At 43.4% G+C, this 18,113-nt stretch overlaps 1 protein-coding gene across 2 annotated transcripts in view; it reads left to right on the top strand.

Moving 5' to 3' along the window:
• The first annotated feature begins 2,700 nt into the window (after window positions 1-2,700).
• NKAIN3 (sodium/potassium transporting ATPase interacting 3) overlaps window positions 2,701-18,113 on the top strand; it is a 367,375-nt gene continuing 351,962 nt past the window's right edge. For both annotated transcript variants that reach the window (XM_056333573.1, XM_056333571.1), the window contains exon 1: window positions 2,701-3,039. In XM_056333573.1, the coding sequence (XP_056189548.1) occupies window positions 2,986-3,039 (54 nt within the window). In that variant the 5' untranslated portion in view covers window positions 2,701-2,985. The remainder of the gene's footprint in view (window positions 3,040-18,113) is intronic.

The following is an 18,113-nucleotide window of genomic DNA, read 5'->3' as shown; positions in this document are numbered from 1 at the left end:
GTCATTGTCTCGAACCCTTCAAGACCCATACTGGGCACTCCAACTTCCAGCCCAGGCCCATAAGGCTTGCTTGCCACGGGTGGAGAATGTGCTGGTTTTAACTGGGACAGAGTCAGTGTTCTTCATAGCAGTTGGTATGGGGCTATATTTTGGATTTGTGCTGAAAACAGTGTTGATAATTCAGGGGTGCTTTTGTTATTGCTGGGAAGTGCTTCCACAGAGCCCACATTGTAACCACTATTGGCTTTATCTTTTTGTTTTGTTTGGGTTTTGTTTGTTTGTTTGTTTTTTGTTAAAAAGAAATTTTCTGCCTTTTGTAGTCTGGAAGACAGCTTGAACACTGCTGGTCTCTGAAACAGCAATACCCACTAGGTTCTGCAGGTCGCTGAAACAATAGCTTAAATAGGTGAAAAGTGCCTTGTGTATTACCCAGGTCTTCAGACAGTTCTGCCTTAACAAAGAGCACGGACTAATGTCAGCTACTATCCTAGTACCAGAAGGTATCTGCTTTCTTGTGAGAAGGAAAGGTAAGGATTTAGCTACTTCTCAGAGGAGCACTACCCCTTGGGAGAAATAGAGGGAGAAGAGTTATGGATCTCATCCCACTGATGTACAAGCAGGGGCTGAATATGGTGAGTACAATTAAAATCTTTTCAGCACTAGCTCTTGGCATTTCATTTATCTGGTCCCTTACCCATCCTGCAAGTCTTATTATTAATCTCTGTATTACTGGGTTTAACTAAAAAGATCTTGTAGTGTATTCAATACTTCAGTGAAGTCCAGAGAGATGATGCCTGCTCTGTATAGAAAACCAATTACCCATAAAATTTACCAGTTCAGGCTGGCACAATGTATTTTTGGCAACTATCACCTTTTCAATTTACTTTCATATCTTCCAAGTATTCATTCTTCAAAATATGTGTGTTCTCAGAACATGTAACTTTAGTAACGTTTAGCCCCAGGTAGAATTTTATCTTGAAAGCCATACATAGAAATATAAATCGCAGGCTGTTTTATTGAAGTTTTGTATATTGTGCAATGTGGGTCACATACATAGCTAGTCAAATACATATCCTGGATGAGCAGAATCTGCTTCTTACTTGCCTGTCTTTTGTTCCTTCAGTTTGGTATAGAAAACTATCTTAATGCTTTTCTACTTAAGAGGGAAGTGATAGAAGAAAGCAGCTTTCCAAATCTAATCTGACACAGTAGTATTTTGCAGTAGTTCTGTAATTGACTATTGTCACTACCATTTAATGCATAAATTAAAAGTTGTATGCGGTTTGGGGACACAGTACTGTGTATTTCATACATTAATCAGGTATCTCGCTAGGATGCCTTGCAGAAGGTAGGTGTGTTTTTTTCCCTCAGGGTAAGCTTCAATGTTCTTTGGCAGAAGTCTGTGTATCATGCAACAGCAGCTGGTAACAGGCTGTAGGAAAGCACTGTCTGCTGAGTGGAACATGCCTTAACGCCTGTACAAAATAATCTGATTTATCCACTCTGTTGGGGAGGGAGGGTAGTCAACACTTTACCCATGTATAAAATTTTTTTAAGAGACAGTGTGCATATTTGTATCTATGAGTCCTCTGCAAACATGTCGACAACAACGTGCATACACCGATGTAGGGACCTGTGTATCTCCACTGAACCTACTTCTCTCGGCTGCCCGTGGAGAGGCTTCTGGAGAGCAGTGGTTGTTCATCCGTCTCCTGGCACGCAGGAATTCTCCGCAACTCCGTCAGCCCATTTACCTCTGCCGAGAAAGATTATGGCCGGGGCCGAGCCGCTCCCCCGGAGGCCCTTCCCAGCTCACACCCGCAAGGGACGGCAGCAGCCAGCGGACTCTCGTGGCACAGTGGCGTTACGGGGGAAGGAAACTCCCTCCCCCAGCACCGCCTGTCAGCGGCCGGGAAGGGGATTCACCAGCCGAGCGCCGGGCTCGGACGCCCAGGCCCCTCACCGCCCGCCGTGCAGCCCGCCGGCGGGCCCGCGCTCCCGCGCCGCGGGGAGAGGGAGGGAGGGAAACGGCCGCCCTGAGGCACCTCCCGTCACCCGCCGGCCCCCGCTCTGGCGGCCGGCACCCAGCCCGAGGGACTCCGTGGAACGGGGGCACGGTGACCTCCGCCGCCGCCTCCCGCCCACCCTGGGACCCCCCCTCCGCCCCCGGCGCACCGCCGGCCGCGAACAATGGCCCGCCGCCAGCCCCCGGGCTTCCCCGGCCGCCGCACGGGCGGGCCGCTCCGGGGCCGGCCCCGCCCCGCCCCGCCCCGCCGCTGGGCGGCCGCCGCTCCCCCCGCCCCTCCCCGCCTCGGCCGCCCAAGTCCCTTGAACTTTCCCCGGGCGCTCGCAACAAGCGGCCCGCGCGGGGCTGCCTGCGCCCCCGCCGCCCGCACAGACTCCGCGCCTCCCGCCGAGCCCCCCCCAAGCACCGGCTGCCCTCGGAGCCTCCGGAATCCCCGCACACCGCCCGCCCAGGCGCCCTCCGAGCCCCCTCCCCCGGCGCGGCGCCCCCGGCAGAGCCCGCCGCCGCCTCCTCTCCTCTCCCTGGGCACCCGGCACAGCCCCCCGCCCTCCCTCGCACGCCCACGCGCGGCACCCCTCCACCCCACCCCCAGCCCCCCCGCCTCCCCACACGCGTTCCGTCCGCCCACGCCCGCCCCGGTCCGCACACGCCCACCCCGTCCCCGTCCCCTTCCCCAGAGCCAGACCCGCGCCGCGCCGGGCGGAGCCCCCCGCCCTCGCCGCCGGCTGCCCCCCGGGGCCGCGCTGACCTCCGCGCGCTCCTTCCCGCCGCCGGGGAGGGCCCCCCTCAACAAAGGGGGCGAGCAGCGACAGGCGGGACGCGCGCACAGACACGCGCGCCCGGGCGCTCCGTCCGGATGCGGTGAGCCCCCCGCTTCGCCTCCGGGGCCGCGTCAGCGCGGGCGGCAAGAAGAGGAGAAGCGGCGGCTCTCCGGCGGCGCGGCGCGGCCGGCTGCCACCATGGGCTGCTGCACGGGGCGCTGCACGCTGATCTTCCTCTGCTCGCTGCAGCTGGTGAGTGCCCCGCCGCCCGCCACGGGGCACGCTTCGGCTTCGCGGGGGCGGGCAGGGACGGGCGCTCTCCCCCCTCCCAGGGCGCGGCCCCCGGGGGCGCGGCGCGGCGCGGAGCCGGCCGCGGAGCTGTCCGCGCCCGGTGCCGAGTGCGGGCGGCCGGCCCCGCTCCCTCCGCCCCCACGGGCCGCCCGCGCCCGCTGCTCGCCCCCAGCCCCCGGCCCGTAAGTTTTGCGGTGCGGCGCGGGGAGGAGGCGGCGCGGGGCGAGAGCGGCCCCGCGGCCGGGGCGGGGGGAGGCGGCGGGCCGGGGCGGGTGCCGCGGCGCCTCAGCCCGGCCGGCTGTCAGCGCTCCCTGCCTGAGGGAGGGGGAGAGACTCCGCCGCCCCGGCGGCGCTTCGAGGCGGTCTCGCTCCCCGCGGGTGCCGGGCAGGGGCTTCCCCCGTCCGCTGAAAGCCGGCCCGGGGGCGGCACGAGGGGGACGCTGCCCCCGCTCGGCCGGCAGCCGGTGCCCGCGGGGCGGGCGGCGACCGGGGTCTGCGGCGCCGGGGCCGGGCCGGGCCGGGCATTGCTGGGCGCTGCCGCCGCGGGCCGCCCGCCGCCCCTGGCAGCGCGGCGGGGGGTGCGGGAGAAGGGCCGTCGCCGCCGCTTTTCTTTTTCTGTTTTTCTAAACCTTTGTAAGAGCGGCTTGTGCCGGCCCTCTCCTGTGACTTTACTTGGGATTGCTTTCCTCTGATTAAATATTCCTCAGCGTGCAATTGAAGCAACAGAACGGTGCATCTTCTCGTCTTTGTTTACTGAAGTTGGCATATTTGTTTCAGAGAAAGAGTTGTTGAGACAAAACCATCGCCGAACAATAATAATCCTTTCTCTGGCTCATTAGCTGGATGATAAAATAATGCTCTTCCTTTAACAGCAGTCCCTGGTCCCAAGGGTATTTTAAAAGATTTTTCTCTTTTTCTAGTGACTCAGAGTCATCATTTTGCCACATGATCTTTTTTAAGATGAGTGCTGTTCCTTGTGTGTTTGTCTGTAAAGAAGAAAAGTGGGATGCATTTGCTGTTGCTTGGGTGTCCGTCCCCCCGCCCCCCCCCCCCCCCCCCCCCCCAGTCCTTTGCTAATCTAGTTTTCTGTTACAGCACTTTGAAATCGCTTCTGTTTCAGGGGTAATACACTTAAATGCAGAATGTACAATTGCTTCAATTGAAGGCCCTCGTTCATTTCCAGGGCTTTATGCCAGATTCTCCGCCTGTGTAAACTGGTCTACCTCCATTGTTTCCAGTGTGAGTCTCAACCTTCCTCAGATGTGCTTTAATGTGGTGGAGCTAAGCGTGGTATAAGTACTTCAACAGCACAACCTTGTCAAAAAGCAGGGAAGATGCGTGATTTGTACTTGAGCGTGAGGAAAGCTTTGTTTATACATTTTTGGCCTTTTTTACTCTTGTTTTGCATCAGTTTTGCAGATACTGTCCTATCGGCTGCAGCAGGATCACTCCTGATTTACTTCAGTGTATGTGGGAGGGGAAATGAACCCTTTTTCTTCAAATATATCTCTCTGCCAGTTATGAAGGTTATAATAACTGTATTTGCTATTGTGTAGAGTTACTTGGAGGGTATAAAAATTGAAGTGAAGTGTGAATAGCCACCATAATCTCCAGAGAAATGCATATAAAGTCTTTCAGGAACAGATTCGTATTTTATAAAAGACCTATCAGATGATACAACAACTTTCAAAAATTACTTTAATACATAGTTTTTTCTGCTGTGCTTACCTGTTTTATGATAATGTTCCACTGTCATATCCGTGTATTTCAGACACTGATAAATGTCTGTATGGAAAAATGCTTTCATTTTGATTTATTTTCATTTTAAAATAGAAGTCATACTTTGGAAAGTAATCTAGTAGATGTGAACTTAAAGCTCAGGTACTTTCCATGATCTCAGTGACGGTAGTCTTCAGTTTATGTCTGTAGAAGTTGTGGCCGCGGGCGGTTTTAGATCTTTTTCTAACATCTCAGGGGTCATACGTATAAAGCATGCACAACAAAACTGCATCCCCAGACATTACTGTCATTAAGCGAGATTTATTGTACCTTGCATCCATTTATAGAGGGTTGAAAGAAGTATTACTGACTGTGGACAACATTTAGATTAAATGTTACAAAAACTAAAGCCCTTGAAATACTTATTTGTAGCATTTCAGAAGTACAAATGATTTATGTGACTTGAGGAAATACTTAAGAAGAGACAGATGGGCACGTTTTTTAGAAAAGGAAGTTGTTTACCTTAGTCATAATAAAGATTAACCTTTAGATATCACCTGAGAAAGAGGTCTCTTACAAAACACAGCTGGCAATACCTTTCATAGCATACATATACTATGTAGGTTGTCTTTGGTATAAGGTGATGTGAAGTAAAAAAGCCAAATTCCTGGAAACATACTAATACCAAAGAACTGGTTCTTGTTCTGAAGAAGGATGCAGTGTTTAGTGGCCTCAAAGCACAGTTTCTTGCTTCCTTATATGGCTGCATGTTTCTATGTTGCTGGGATGAAGAACTGTAAGGTGAAAACAGTTACTGCGTGCCAGTCAATAAATATCTTTTCTTTAATGATAATACGTTAAATGTATTACGTTCAAGATTTGTTTGTAGTTTCCAGTTCTGTTTGTCAGTTGAAGAATTTGACATAAAAATGACAATACCAGTTTTCAGTTATGTTTTGATTCATGAAAGTGTTTATTTCTGACTGACAGCTTTTACACTTTATAATAAACACATTCTAATGTTGAGTTCCAGTAATCCCAAGGACAGTCTGTAGTTAGTCCTCTATCGTTTCATGATAGCCTTATTTTTAAATGTGAACCCATATCATTATGTGTAATACAGGATTCTGGGAAAAATCACCGAGATAGGGGGCTAGGCGGCACCAGCTCAGGAAAAGCTGTTAGGTACAGGGTTTCCTTGAACCTCTACAGGTGGATTCTGCTTCTGAAAACTAAGGGAATTTTGTGAAAGGAGAGCTGTGTTGTGTCCGTGTCCCCCCAGCCCCCTACCTGGCCCCATCAAAACCCTGTGATCTTCCACTGTTTTGCGCTTCCTGACTGAAGCATTGTCATATGCCATTCTGAAGTTGACAAGCTAAGAACTCAGAAGTGTATGTATATCTTTTTTGTGCATAAATCTGTCATTAAGATTATTAGGACCTGTGTATACATCAGGAAAGTATATCATGAGGATATATGAATCCTTTGGATTACAGCCATAATTCTTAGTGGTGCCACTAGAAGTCTCAGATGTTGGCCTTGTCTGTACTAGAAAATTAAAGCAGCTGCCAGAGATGGTGCCTGCGCTAGTGTTGCCACCAAGCCATACAGTACTGCAACATGAAAATATTTGCAAAGTAAAACAAGTTCAAAAAATACTAAATTCTGGAAGGGGTAAATTGACAACAAATTGCAGGGAGATTTAGCTGTGTGAATCCAATTGATGTTAATACGTGTCACACAGTGAAAACCTTCATGCTGCCTTGAAAATGTGTTTTTTAGAAACTTCCATTGCAGGGTAATTTTGTTTCAATATTTATAGTAAGTGGAAGTTTTTGGTACCTAGGAATATACAGATATACAAACACAGAGAACTCTAAATAACAGAGATGGTGAATGAGATTTTTCAAAGCAGTGAAGGGAAGATTAATGGAAAGTGTATGGCTAAGTCCCCTTCACTGCTTTGACAATCTCATTTCATGTGTTTATCCTTGGACTTCCCTGCACTGTGTTCACTGTATAGATCTTGATTTAGAAGTGTATGTTTTATCCAGTACAGTTAGCGTAAAATAGGCTGTTCCCTGTTTAACCTGTTACTTTCCAAATAATTTAAGTGTCAGCCGACCGCACTGGGAAATTTTTCCAGTGGAAACACAGCTTCTGCTTGTTACTGTTTTGACTAGCGATTATTTGGGGAGTGCAGTGGTTCATTTTAACAGACTTAATTCATCTCAATATTCAGAAGATTTATGTTTGTGATTGCCATTAACATTAATTATAATGATGTATGTAAATCCTTACACTTGGAGATGAGACTGTATCCATTAGACTGAATGATAACATTTCATCATTTGTTACTGTACATAGTGGAATTTCAGCAGTTATGTGGCAAAGTGATATATGTCACGCATAGATTTTAATCTCATTTTTAAATGCTTTATAAAGCTGGAAACTAACTTATGATTTTGGCTGTCGGTGCTTGTATGTTAGAACTGACAACAGTTAGACAGTTAACAGCTCAGGGAGTAAAGGGATTTGACAAATTTGAGAAAGTAAAATCTTTGAACCGGTAAATTGCTGCATCTTTTTATGTTGGTTAAGGTATTACTAACCCATTGATCTGGAGATGAAGCGTCTGTCCACTGATAAAGCAGGAGGAAGTATGAGGGGGTGCCTATTGTACTAGCAGGGGTGGAGGAGGCTTGGGATTGTAGCCCCAAACAATGCACTGGTTGCAGGATGTTGCCCTTTCTGTTAAGGCAGCTGACATGGGAATGGTGTTTTGCTCCCATAACTCAAATGACACCCCCAAAACATGTAATCGTTGCTGGTGGCTGTGCCTAAGAGGCTGATACGCTTGTGTACTGGTGTGTAATTGAGTTTAACATTAAGATTGGAAGTAATACATTGCTTCCAGTAGAACTGCTTGAGTTAAATCTTTGCAATCCAAAAATGTATGAGACTATATAATTGGTAGGATCTCTCTTATGAGGGACAAGAGAGTAACAACTAGCAATAAGTGTTTTTCACTTTGTGTTTTTGGTTTATTTTACAGGATTTTGGGGAGATACCTGTTAGTAAAACACACATTCCCAGTGCATCAGTACTATAGCGTTTAACCACTCCATGCACCAGCAGTATAGCCTCAGTAGTGAAATCCCCTCCTGCCAGAGCTGCATATAATATTTCTTTCAGTTCAGTGATCCAAAGTTGGGAATTCAAAACTTGAGGAAACCTGAACTTTCAGAGCTCTCGGAAATTTCTGAACTGGGTCAATTTCTTAAAGATGCTGTTTAGCTCTTCCTTAGTTTTAGGCTCTGTTCATCACAGCAGGGTGTTTTTCTGCAGTTCCTTGCTGCTCTGTGACTGATGATCAACTGTTATAAACACCTAAGTGATAAACACTTATTATTTTTAAAGTGATGAAGTGAAAGTGTTGAGATTTCAATGATAATAATGGCAATTGATTCTCTGAAATTTGGGAATTGCATAGCTATCTTTCCTGTGTATAAGATCAGTAGGTTTTGGAAATAATTATTTTAAGAACACTGGAATATGCTGCTGATCTGCTTCTGTTTTGAGATCTGCTACATTCTGCCAAGAAACAATTCTTGGGACTAGGAAACAAGGGCTGTGTTTTTTGGAAATCATTGAAATTCAGAAGGATTGTATTCTTGGATTCAAATGGAATTTGGGTAGGACTTACAGAACTTGAACACAATAGGTTTATTTTTGGACATCATATGGGATCGACTGCACTTGCAGTTAATTATGTGGTGTTTAAATCTTGCTGATTTTGTGAAGTTTGGATCTGAAACAAAAACTTGTAAGACTAGGTAATCTTAGGTCATGTTTTCAATCTGTATGTATCTTACACGCAACTTAGACCCTTTTAGTTTTGGGGGTTTTAGTTTTAGTTCTGATAAGTTGACAAATAAGTGATAAAATCACAATTCTTTAATTTTTCATGTAAAAGGTTGCATTTTGGCTCCTCTACGATATCCAATGCTTAGTCTCCACAATCAAATAAGTGCATTTAATTGCCTAGGTGAGCAGAGAGAGGATCAAACCAGTCACACAGATCATTGGCCCTGATACTGCACAAGAAAGGTGAATGGAGGTTTTACACTTCACTTGAATAGGGCTGGAATCAATTCATGCATTCGGTACAAATACTGGTAAGGTGGTCTCTTCTTGGATGTGCTCAGTGAAAAGAGGAGAGGCAGTGGACTAGGATGCAACAAGGGGGAAATTATGATTAAATATGAGGAAAGAAAAATTTACAGTGAAAACAGTCATGCATTGGATCATGTTTTCCAGAGAAGTTGTGGAAACTTGAATTAATTCAAACCCCAGCTGAACATAGCTGTGAAATACCTGATCTAACAGAATTGTATCTGATGTTGAATTTGGCCCTGCTATGAGTAAAGGTTTTACCAGATGACCTCCAGAGATTCCTTTCAACTTAAGTTATCCCATGATTACATGATCTTTCCAAAGCATAAGGAGTAAAGGCTTTTAATTCCTTGTTGGGAGAGTATTTAAAATACACAGTAATTTGAGTTGTTTCAAAATAATTAGTTTCTTAATTTGTTGTGGGCATAATGCTGTGGAAATAGGCTTGATATGGCAACAACAATCCTGGTATTCAGTTTTACCTCTTGGTATCAAACTTTGGTGTTAAATTAAATGAGAAGTACCTGTAATAGCCTTGTCATCTATTATTTCACAAATAATAATTCTGTGATACAGTGTAGTATGTCAGATCTTTTAACTTATTAGTATTGAAGCAAAATATATTTTATTCAGTCAGTCCTATAATTAATTGCTTAGCAGTCATTTTGGGGCAAAGAGCTGTTATTTCTATCTGTACAGGGAAATGAGCTGCACATTTTTGGTTCTAGATGAGTAAAGGAGCAGTAATAAGTGACTGCGTTGTTCATGAAACTGATACTATGACACGGAGTTTTTCACCTCTAGGTCACATTTTGAAATTCACTGCAAGTTAGATGAAGGCAAATGTCATTATGAAATGTTTATACAAAATGTTAGTGGTCTTGATATAAAAATACCATCTCCATATTGGTCCTAATTTCCACTTCTTATGTTACACTCGGAGAGTTGAGGTTGGTGGCCATGGTTCTGTGAAGACTATGCTTTCTTCAGATCATCTTTTCAGGGGTGCTAGCAGGACAGCGTAATGAAATTTGCACTATCTTTGCTCATACTGGACATGGTATCCTTGCTAGGGATGTCAGCATAGGGAGACGTTTGTAAGCTTTATGAGTCACATTAAGTCAAAATGAAAAATAATGCTGATTGCATTGATTTTGTGTAAATTTCATCTTTTTCACTGGTCAGAAAGAACATTCCTTATCTTTTTATTTAGTGCATTTTGCCTTGAAAATAGAATTCGGGCAATAACAAATTGAAAACGTCTCACTTTGAATCTTAAAGCAGCTCAGATTTGTCTCAGGTGAAAGAGTTTTGTCCTCATCTATCAAGAGCAGTTAATGCATACCTTCCTAAAGGGTATGCCAGCAAGTTTCAGATCACACATTACTACACCTAGTGAGACCTGCAATTCCTTAACAGAGCAGTGCCAGCAGCACTATTACAAATTTTATTATGTTATGGGCTTCCCCCCTCCCCCCGCCATGTGCAACCAGTGAAATCCTTGTAATCTCGTATGGATCTGTGCGTTTGGTAGGTCTGTAAAAGACAGTAGTAAGCTGGATTTAATCACTGTTCTCTGATCTTAGGAATATACAGAGTACTTAAGACTCTGGTAATAAAAATGTAGTAAAAGATTTTATTTTAGTCTTTTTACCTTTTACTATACTTCCTTATCATCTCTTCAAACACAGTCATACCTTGCATGTAATCTCAGCTCAGATGGACTTTTTAATGCTGTGGTGATGTGGGACTTGTTCTTACGAGTTGCTGAATGCCCTCCAGCTCTCATTAAAGTTGCTGAAAGTCATTCTTTTACGTATAAGGTTTTTATAACAATAGGTTCCATCAAAAGCAGCAGTGAATCCCTTCCACATGGTGAATGCCAGCCTTATGGTAAAAGAAAAGGAAAAAGGAAAGTTTTCTACTTAATAGAACAACCAGTTTTCTTCCAGACAAATATCCTTTACAGAAGTTAACATCACAAAGTAGTAAGTTTGAGAATTTTCTGAAATTAAAAAGGAAGATAATTGTAAAACAATTATTTATGTCGAGAATGACTCGCTTGAATAATTACAGTTGGTCTTTCCAGAGATATCTCCAAAGGGGGTTGAGTGAAAGTTTTTCTTTATTTCATCATACAGAAGTTTTGTCTGAGAAGAAGTATAAATATATATAAAGAGCATATGTTTGACAACGAACCAAATGGAACTTCCCCAAGGAGACTTTTGACACACTCCAAAGAAGCTACAGATAAAGCAAAGCAAGAATAATAATTAGGAAATGAACCATGAGCAGAAAGTGCCTGAAATGCTTTTATAGTGAGGGAGATTATGTGGGAACATGGGATGAAAAGTATAGAAAGGCACATTTAGATGAGTGTGAAGAAAGTGGGACATGGAGGCCCTTTTCGGCAGACAGATGAAAGTTGGCTCTATGTGTGGGAGGAATTCCTGTCCAAGGTTTCACTGAAAACAAGATCTTACAGAAAAAAAATAATATCTTTTTTTAACATGCCACTGCTGATGAGCCAGTTTCTCACTATTCTGTTGTAAAGCAACTATGTTAGTGTCAAACCTTTTGAATAAAGAGAGCCAAGGAAGTGAAACCATATGATGATATTTTTTAGGGAGATAGGAATTAATGAAAGTCTGTCTCATCCAACTTTAGTTTTTGCCTTTGGTTGAACCTTGAGTACTCTGTGCTGTTCTGGGAATGCTGCAGCCTCCCTGCCTGTTGGCAGTTCCCAGAACATGTGAGCGGAGTGCTCCTGGAGCTTAGGAGCGTGCAGCTGAAGCTCAGCACAACCCACACTGGAAATGAGTAGACACATAAATCCCTGTCAGCCTTATGCATCCGTACAAAAGGAAAAAACCCCACAGTTAAATGCAGATTTTTAGATGGATTGAAAAGAGCTCATAATATGTCTAAATGCATTTTGGAAACAGGATTCTGTTAAAATGGATTACATGGAGAAAAATCCTTTCAGAAGTTTAGTCTCCACAATCAAAGAATGAAAAGCCGAAGAATTCTAGAGCTGGAAAGAGTAGTGCATTATAATGGAAGAATAAGATCACAAAAATATATAGTTCTGCTTTGCTTATGATATATTTATTTTTTCCTGCTAAAAGCTTGCTGTATCTTTTCCATTACAGAGTGAGAAGGGTGTTTCATTTCTCTAATATGTATTTTTTTAATGAACTAAGTAGACCTCATCAAGGTAAGTGTGTTTAGATTTTAACTGGAACAGAAACCTTGCTGCTCCTATAGATTGTATGTATAGTTTACATCACAGAAACCTGAAAAGCCTCTCTGCCCTCTAATGCAGATGGAGCTACTCAGAAAACTGAAAAGACGTGGTCTCTTCAAAGAGATCCTCTGACCTACTGAAGATTCTTTAAATCAGTCTTAGTTAGTTACTTGTACATTTGTAAGATGCCTGTTTTAGTGTACCCACTAACATGTGCATTCAGGAAGCCTTAAAAATGCCCAGATTTGGAAGATATTATCACCAGTTCCCACTGTTTCCAGTTAATTCATATATTATGGAAGATTGCAGACTGGTGCTCAGCGTCATCTTTCTTCTGATAAACAATCCCTATTCTCATCTACAGGTAACTGTTGGCTGTAATGCCTAGCCGTGAAATGATACACGATTTCCATTTTCCTGCTTTTGAGCCTGCTGATTTGTTCTCAACTCTCCTCCCAACTATTTCAAAACAAGTTCCAAGTTCTGATCTTCGTCTGTTTTATCAAAGTAGGATTCAGACCCTGTCCCCCCCAACCTCAAACCAGTCAAGACTGTTGGAATTTACTTGTGGCTGTAAATGAGCCTAGTGAACATTTTAAGGAGTTTAAGGTTCTCCCCATCCTGAAAATATCCTTCACTTCTGTGGTTGAGTTCTCCTATTACCCGTGCCTAAAAATACTGCATCATTCTAGAGAACTGGAAGAAATGGTAAATGTGTTTGCAGTTACAAATGACAGAATTCCTCGGTTAAAACAGATGGAGTAATTAATGCTGTTTGGCAGTGCACTTTCAAAAACAAGGATGACTCTCCAGTCTTGGAGAAATACACGTGTAGGTCCTTAACTTCTCTTCCAGCATTATTACGAAAAAGCAAAGGCATGCGGAAATGCATTTATGCTACTGTGGTCCATTTCTCTTCACTTGTAGGAAGATCAAGTATGTTGTATGTATGACAGTAGCCGAAATCCAAACTTCATGCAAATGTCACAAATTAGTTGAAGTATATTAGATACCATGAATGGCTTTATGTTGTATTATTAATGTATAATTTAATCATAGTGGTTTGATGAAAGCCAAAGCTGACAGAGTTGTGCCAGAAGTAACCACAAAGTGCCAAAGATTATTTAAATTACATTAAGTAATTTAATTACTTAAGTAATTAAATAACCCCTTAATTTCTCTAATACGTATTTTTTTCATGAGTTAAGTTGACATCATGAAGATAAGTGTGTTTAGATTTTAATCAGCTGGAATCAGTTGAATGCACTGATGACTCTTCCAAAATGTAGCCTGTGCAGCTGAGATGCAGTGTGCTGCCTTGCACAGCAGTGATGGGAGGTGCCTGAAGCCTTGTCCTTAACTGCAGTGTGGAGCAGCCACACCAGGATGTTGCTGAGTACCGTCACATAGATATGTGTACCTTGTTGCTTGTTCCCGTTGTTCTAAACCTGTATCCACTCTGATGTGCTGAATTTTTTTACACAGGCTGTGTTTAAAAGAAGTGTATTGCACGATGTCTGAAGAAAAATACTACCTATAAACTCTTTTGGTCCCGTTTAACATGCCTGGATTATCTAGAAAGTGTGTGGGAGAAACTGATGTCAAATAGTTTTTGTATCATGAAGGGTTCCAGGTTTCAGTGTTCAGCCAGTATGTGATACTTACTTCACTGAAAGCTGAAGAACTGTTTCTGCAGAGGCTGGTGGCCAAGAGAGTGTCCAGGTTAATCAGAAGTCTCACTGAGCAACAGAGATTCTGGCCTTTTCTTTGTACAGGTAATAATTTAATTATTTGTTGTTTAGCTTTTTTATGTATTTGGTTCCTTTGGATGGTCTGACCCTTGAAATTCTTGGCCAGATGAATCTCTTAGCTTTCTGTGGGATTTCTGGGCTGTAGTTAAGATTTCTAGGCTGAACTATAGCCAGTGCACATGCCAGACATGCTGGAGTGCTCCAGTACTGCTGGGGTTTCACTGTGCTTATTAACATAGTGAGAAGATGAAGTAATTAGTGCCTCAAATCCAGTGCTAGGTTTTTAAAGATCATTTGAAGCTGAGGTTGGCTGGACTAGGACATGTATCTGAGATACACCTTGCCCCAAGTGCTGACAAACCAAAACAGGGGATGGAGTTAGAAAAGGAAGCATGCAAATATTTTGCTTTAGGCCCTACAGAAAGTCTCTGGAGTCCTAGTTGAGGCTGTTCTTCTACTTGGTGCTTCTTCATGTTTCTGCATATGGTTACCATAATTGGCCACAAGTTACTATAAGCATATTAACATTTCAATAGGCAAGTTCTCTGTATTTGAGTGCGCTCTAATTTGGAGAACAAGTTTCTTTTTTTAATTCTGTACTTTTTGAGAAGTCGTTTAGAGGTGCTAAAATTCATTGCAAAGACAAAAATCTCTTTCTGTTTGAGGAGGAATGTAGTAACTATGGGTTCTCTTTTGGAAAGATTATTTTCAGGTGTTGACAGGTTTGAATTGATCCTGACATGATTAGCTCTCCTGCAAAATGAGACTTGCAAATATCTACACCTGCACTGACTGCATGCTTAGTTGGGGATTTCCCCTCGCATTGCCACCTGTGGACACAAGGTTTTGGAGAAGGCAGGAGTCAGTCTTTTAAGGGTGTTTTGAAGAACAGGAAAATAAAAAAAATGTCCCTAAAATGCTGGAACTGACCATCTGCATATGAGGAAAGGACAATTTTGAGTCAGGGAAGAGTTTTTTTTTAATTATTTTCTGGTGATAGATAGAAGCAATGTTTAATTTGCACTAAAAGAACCATGAGTTCATTGTTTTCTTGATATGTTACCTTTGTCAACCCATTTGTTCAGTTTTTGGTAACTGGAATTGGTTAAAAAATTACAGCATGTTTACTGCAATAGGAAGAAGAATTCCTAAGCTCTTGGGAGGCAAACCTTCATTTTTGCAAGTACCTTTTTCTCTGAATGACAAAAGCACATCTGACAGTGAATCCCAACTATCTAGGCAGAAGAGCAATTTCCAAGGCAACCCATTCACATTCAATTCCCTTCCTCTAAAACCAAAGCAATAAATTATGCTGGTGTTTAAGGGGTAATCTCTGTGGCTTTAAAGAACATAAACTATCAGAGACATACAGTCTTGACTGTGCTAAGTGTTGATCACCTCCTTTGCTGGAGTGAGTAACCTCATCTCCCACCGAGGACATCAAGAGTTACACATACTCCTGCCCTTCCGCTCGCGCATCCCTATCCTGAGGGACTGAGCTGTAACCAAGGCAGCTCTGCCACTGACTGGCCTCAGTAAGTGCAGGCACTGTTAGAGGGTGCCATTAGATGAAGTCATTGAACCATTAGGAAGCCTGCAAAAATGAGTACCTTCTTTAATCTGAAAAGCGTTGTGGTTGAGAATATACCCATTGGACATCCTCGAGGGAAGATTTCTTTCACACATACTGATTCTGTCAGTGTTACCAGCCAGCATTTCACTAGGATGAGACTTAGCTTTGTAACATTGCATGGATCCTACATCATGCTGAGTAGTACTGGTCATCTATTATTAATGTGCTCACATTTTTGCTAGACTAAAAGTATCTCATTATCCATTTTCTTATTAAATCTTCCATTACTTTAAGGTGTTTTCAGGTTCTGCTCTGCTCTCATTTTATTAGTTGGGAACAAAGGCTTTTCAAATGTCAGAAGCTAGTATATGCTGATTTCTGGATAAGCAAGAAAATACCTCAGATTTTGTGGCCATTTTTTATATAATGATGTCTTTGAGCCTTATACACAGTTCTTATAAAGTTATTTCCCTTTTTCCTGTTTGAATACATATCTACATGCAATTACATTTTTGCATTAGAAGTACTGGCTGTATGGCAAAGTGAGACTTCATCCAGTCATCATAACCAGTTATTCTTTGGCACATATATAGAGTTCAAAGAACTCCTAAGTTAGAGAAGTAACTTTGTGTTTGCTTACACAAGTTGATGGAGACAGTCACATGTTTTCTGCTTTGAGACGGCCAGAAGTAAGCCAGTTTGCGTCTGGGAAATGTGGAGTTAGCATGGAGTTAGTAGGCACAGTACAGTGCTGATCCATCCACAAGGCATCTGGACAGAAGCTGGCTTGTATCTGGACAGGCTGGAGTATAGACAAAGCAGTGTCAGACCCACTGTGGGAAAGACATGCACCTTGCTGAGTTTAATACTGTTAGATAGATACTTATTCTCTAAATGTCGTTACCTGAGTTTCTTAGCTACTGACATTGAGGTATTTCATGTTAATTCTGATTGAAGAATTGCTACCAGAGCACCAAAGTATCGAGATGATGTTGCCAGTGAACAACCTTTGGATTCCAGTGATTTCCATCTGCTAGATCCCCTATCAGGATGCTTAAACCAACCAAATCAGAGACTGGGAAGTTACTGATCAGCATGCGGAAGAGGGAAAGAAAAAAAACTGTAAAAGAACAAAAAAAGAGTAAGAAAGAAACTCTAACTATATTGAAACGGAATGGTTACACCAGATACACTCATTTGAACCCATTTTAAAAGTGCTGTGAGCAAAGAAACCTGACTGAGTTTTTTCAGACTAAGTCAAAACTAAGGCCTGATTCTGTAGTGTAGGCTGGGGTCACAGCCACCCATTGACCAGCTCAGAGATGTAGCTGGTGTACATGCAACACAGGTCCCTTTTTGGACTGCATGCTTCATTCCATTCTCATGGGGGAGGGTAACGGGGCCTTTGTGTGTGGGTCTGGGGTATTATCAGGGTATTCACCTAAACATGGGAGTTAGGTCAGTGACCTGTCAACCAGCCTCATTGAGATTTTTGCATTGATCAGAGTAATATCAATATTAGTTACTTACCCCATTGCCATAAACAGAGAAGAGTTAGCAGAATGTGAGGACACACATTCTTTGACATGTGCAGGATGTGGGGCAGCTGTTGCAAAGGGGTACACTGGGAGAGCAGGCTGGGTCCACCCATTACTGTTTTGTTGGATTTCATTTTATTGCTTTGGTGAGAACCTGATTTATCATAGAATCATAATCACAGGTTGGAAAAGACCTTTAAGATCATGAAGTCCAACCGTTAACGCAGGACTGCCAAGTCCATCACTAAATCATGTCACTAAGCACTGCATCCCCACATTTTTTTTAACACTTTCAGGGATGGTGATTCCACTACCTTCCTGGGCAGCCTGTTCCAATGCTTGACCACCCTTCTATTGAAAAAAATTTTCCTCCTTCCTGCCCTTGTAGATGGGCGTCACATTTGTTCATCTGAGTCAGGTTTCTCACTTGTATTGGTTATTCTTGGCAAGCAGAATGGAATTGGCCATCTTAATCCATAATGCTGTTGTAATGTGGTTTTAGGATTAGGGAAACAGTAGGAATGAAGAGGAGTTCCGTGACAGAGGAGAAGCACACCAGCAGAATATCAGGACTGCTGCATTAATACCCTGCTGTTGATGGCTGGGTTTATCTGGAGTGGTTTTGCCTTTGTACCACTGTGGCAGAAGCTCAGCAGAGGGGCAGATTCTTGGAACCTGGTAGGGAATTGCATCATGCTTTGTAGAGTTCCCCTGCAAATCTCTTGCTATTTTGATTTCTGAGTTCTGTTTTCTAAAACGCTATACGGGAGCTGTTAGAAGAATAAACCTTCCCCTTATTATTTAGCTGTTGTAGGCCTAATTTTAAGTGCACCACTTTTGCTCTGTTAATTTCTAGATTCATTCTCACCTTGAGTCATAAGCCTAACACAGACATTGAATGTTACCAATAGCCCTTCCTGCTTTGGTGATCTATTTTTTTCCTGTTCTCTTAGCAAACTATTTTTAATCTTTTGGGAACTGTGAACTGTTTCCCACAGCTATGCTCCAAACTGGATATGTAGCCTTTTACT

Source organism: Falco biarmicus, chromosome 3, assembly GCF_023638135.1.
Source record: "Falco biarmicus isolate bFalBia1 chromosome 3, bFalBia1.pri, whole genome shotgun sequence".
Taxonomy (NCBI): Eukaryota; Metazoa; Chordata; class Aves; order Falconiformes; family Falconidae; genus Falco; species Falco biarmicus.
This window is presented reverse-complemented; position numbering and strand designations above follow the sequence as displayed.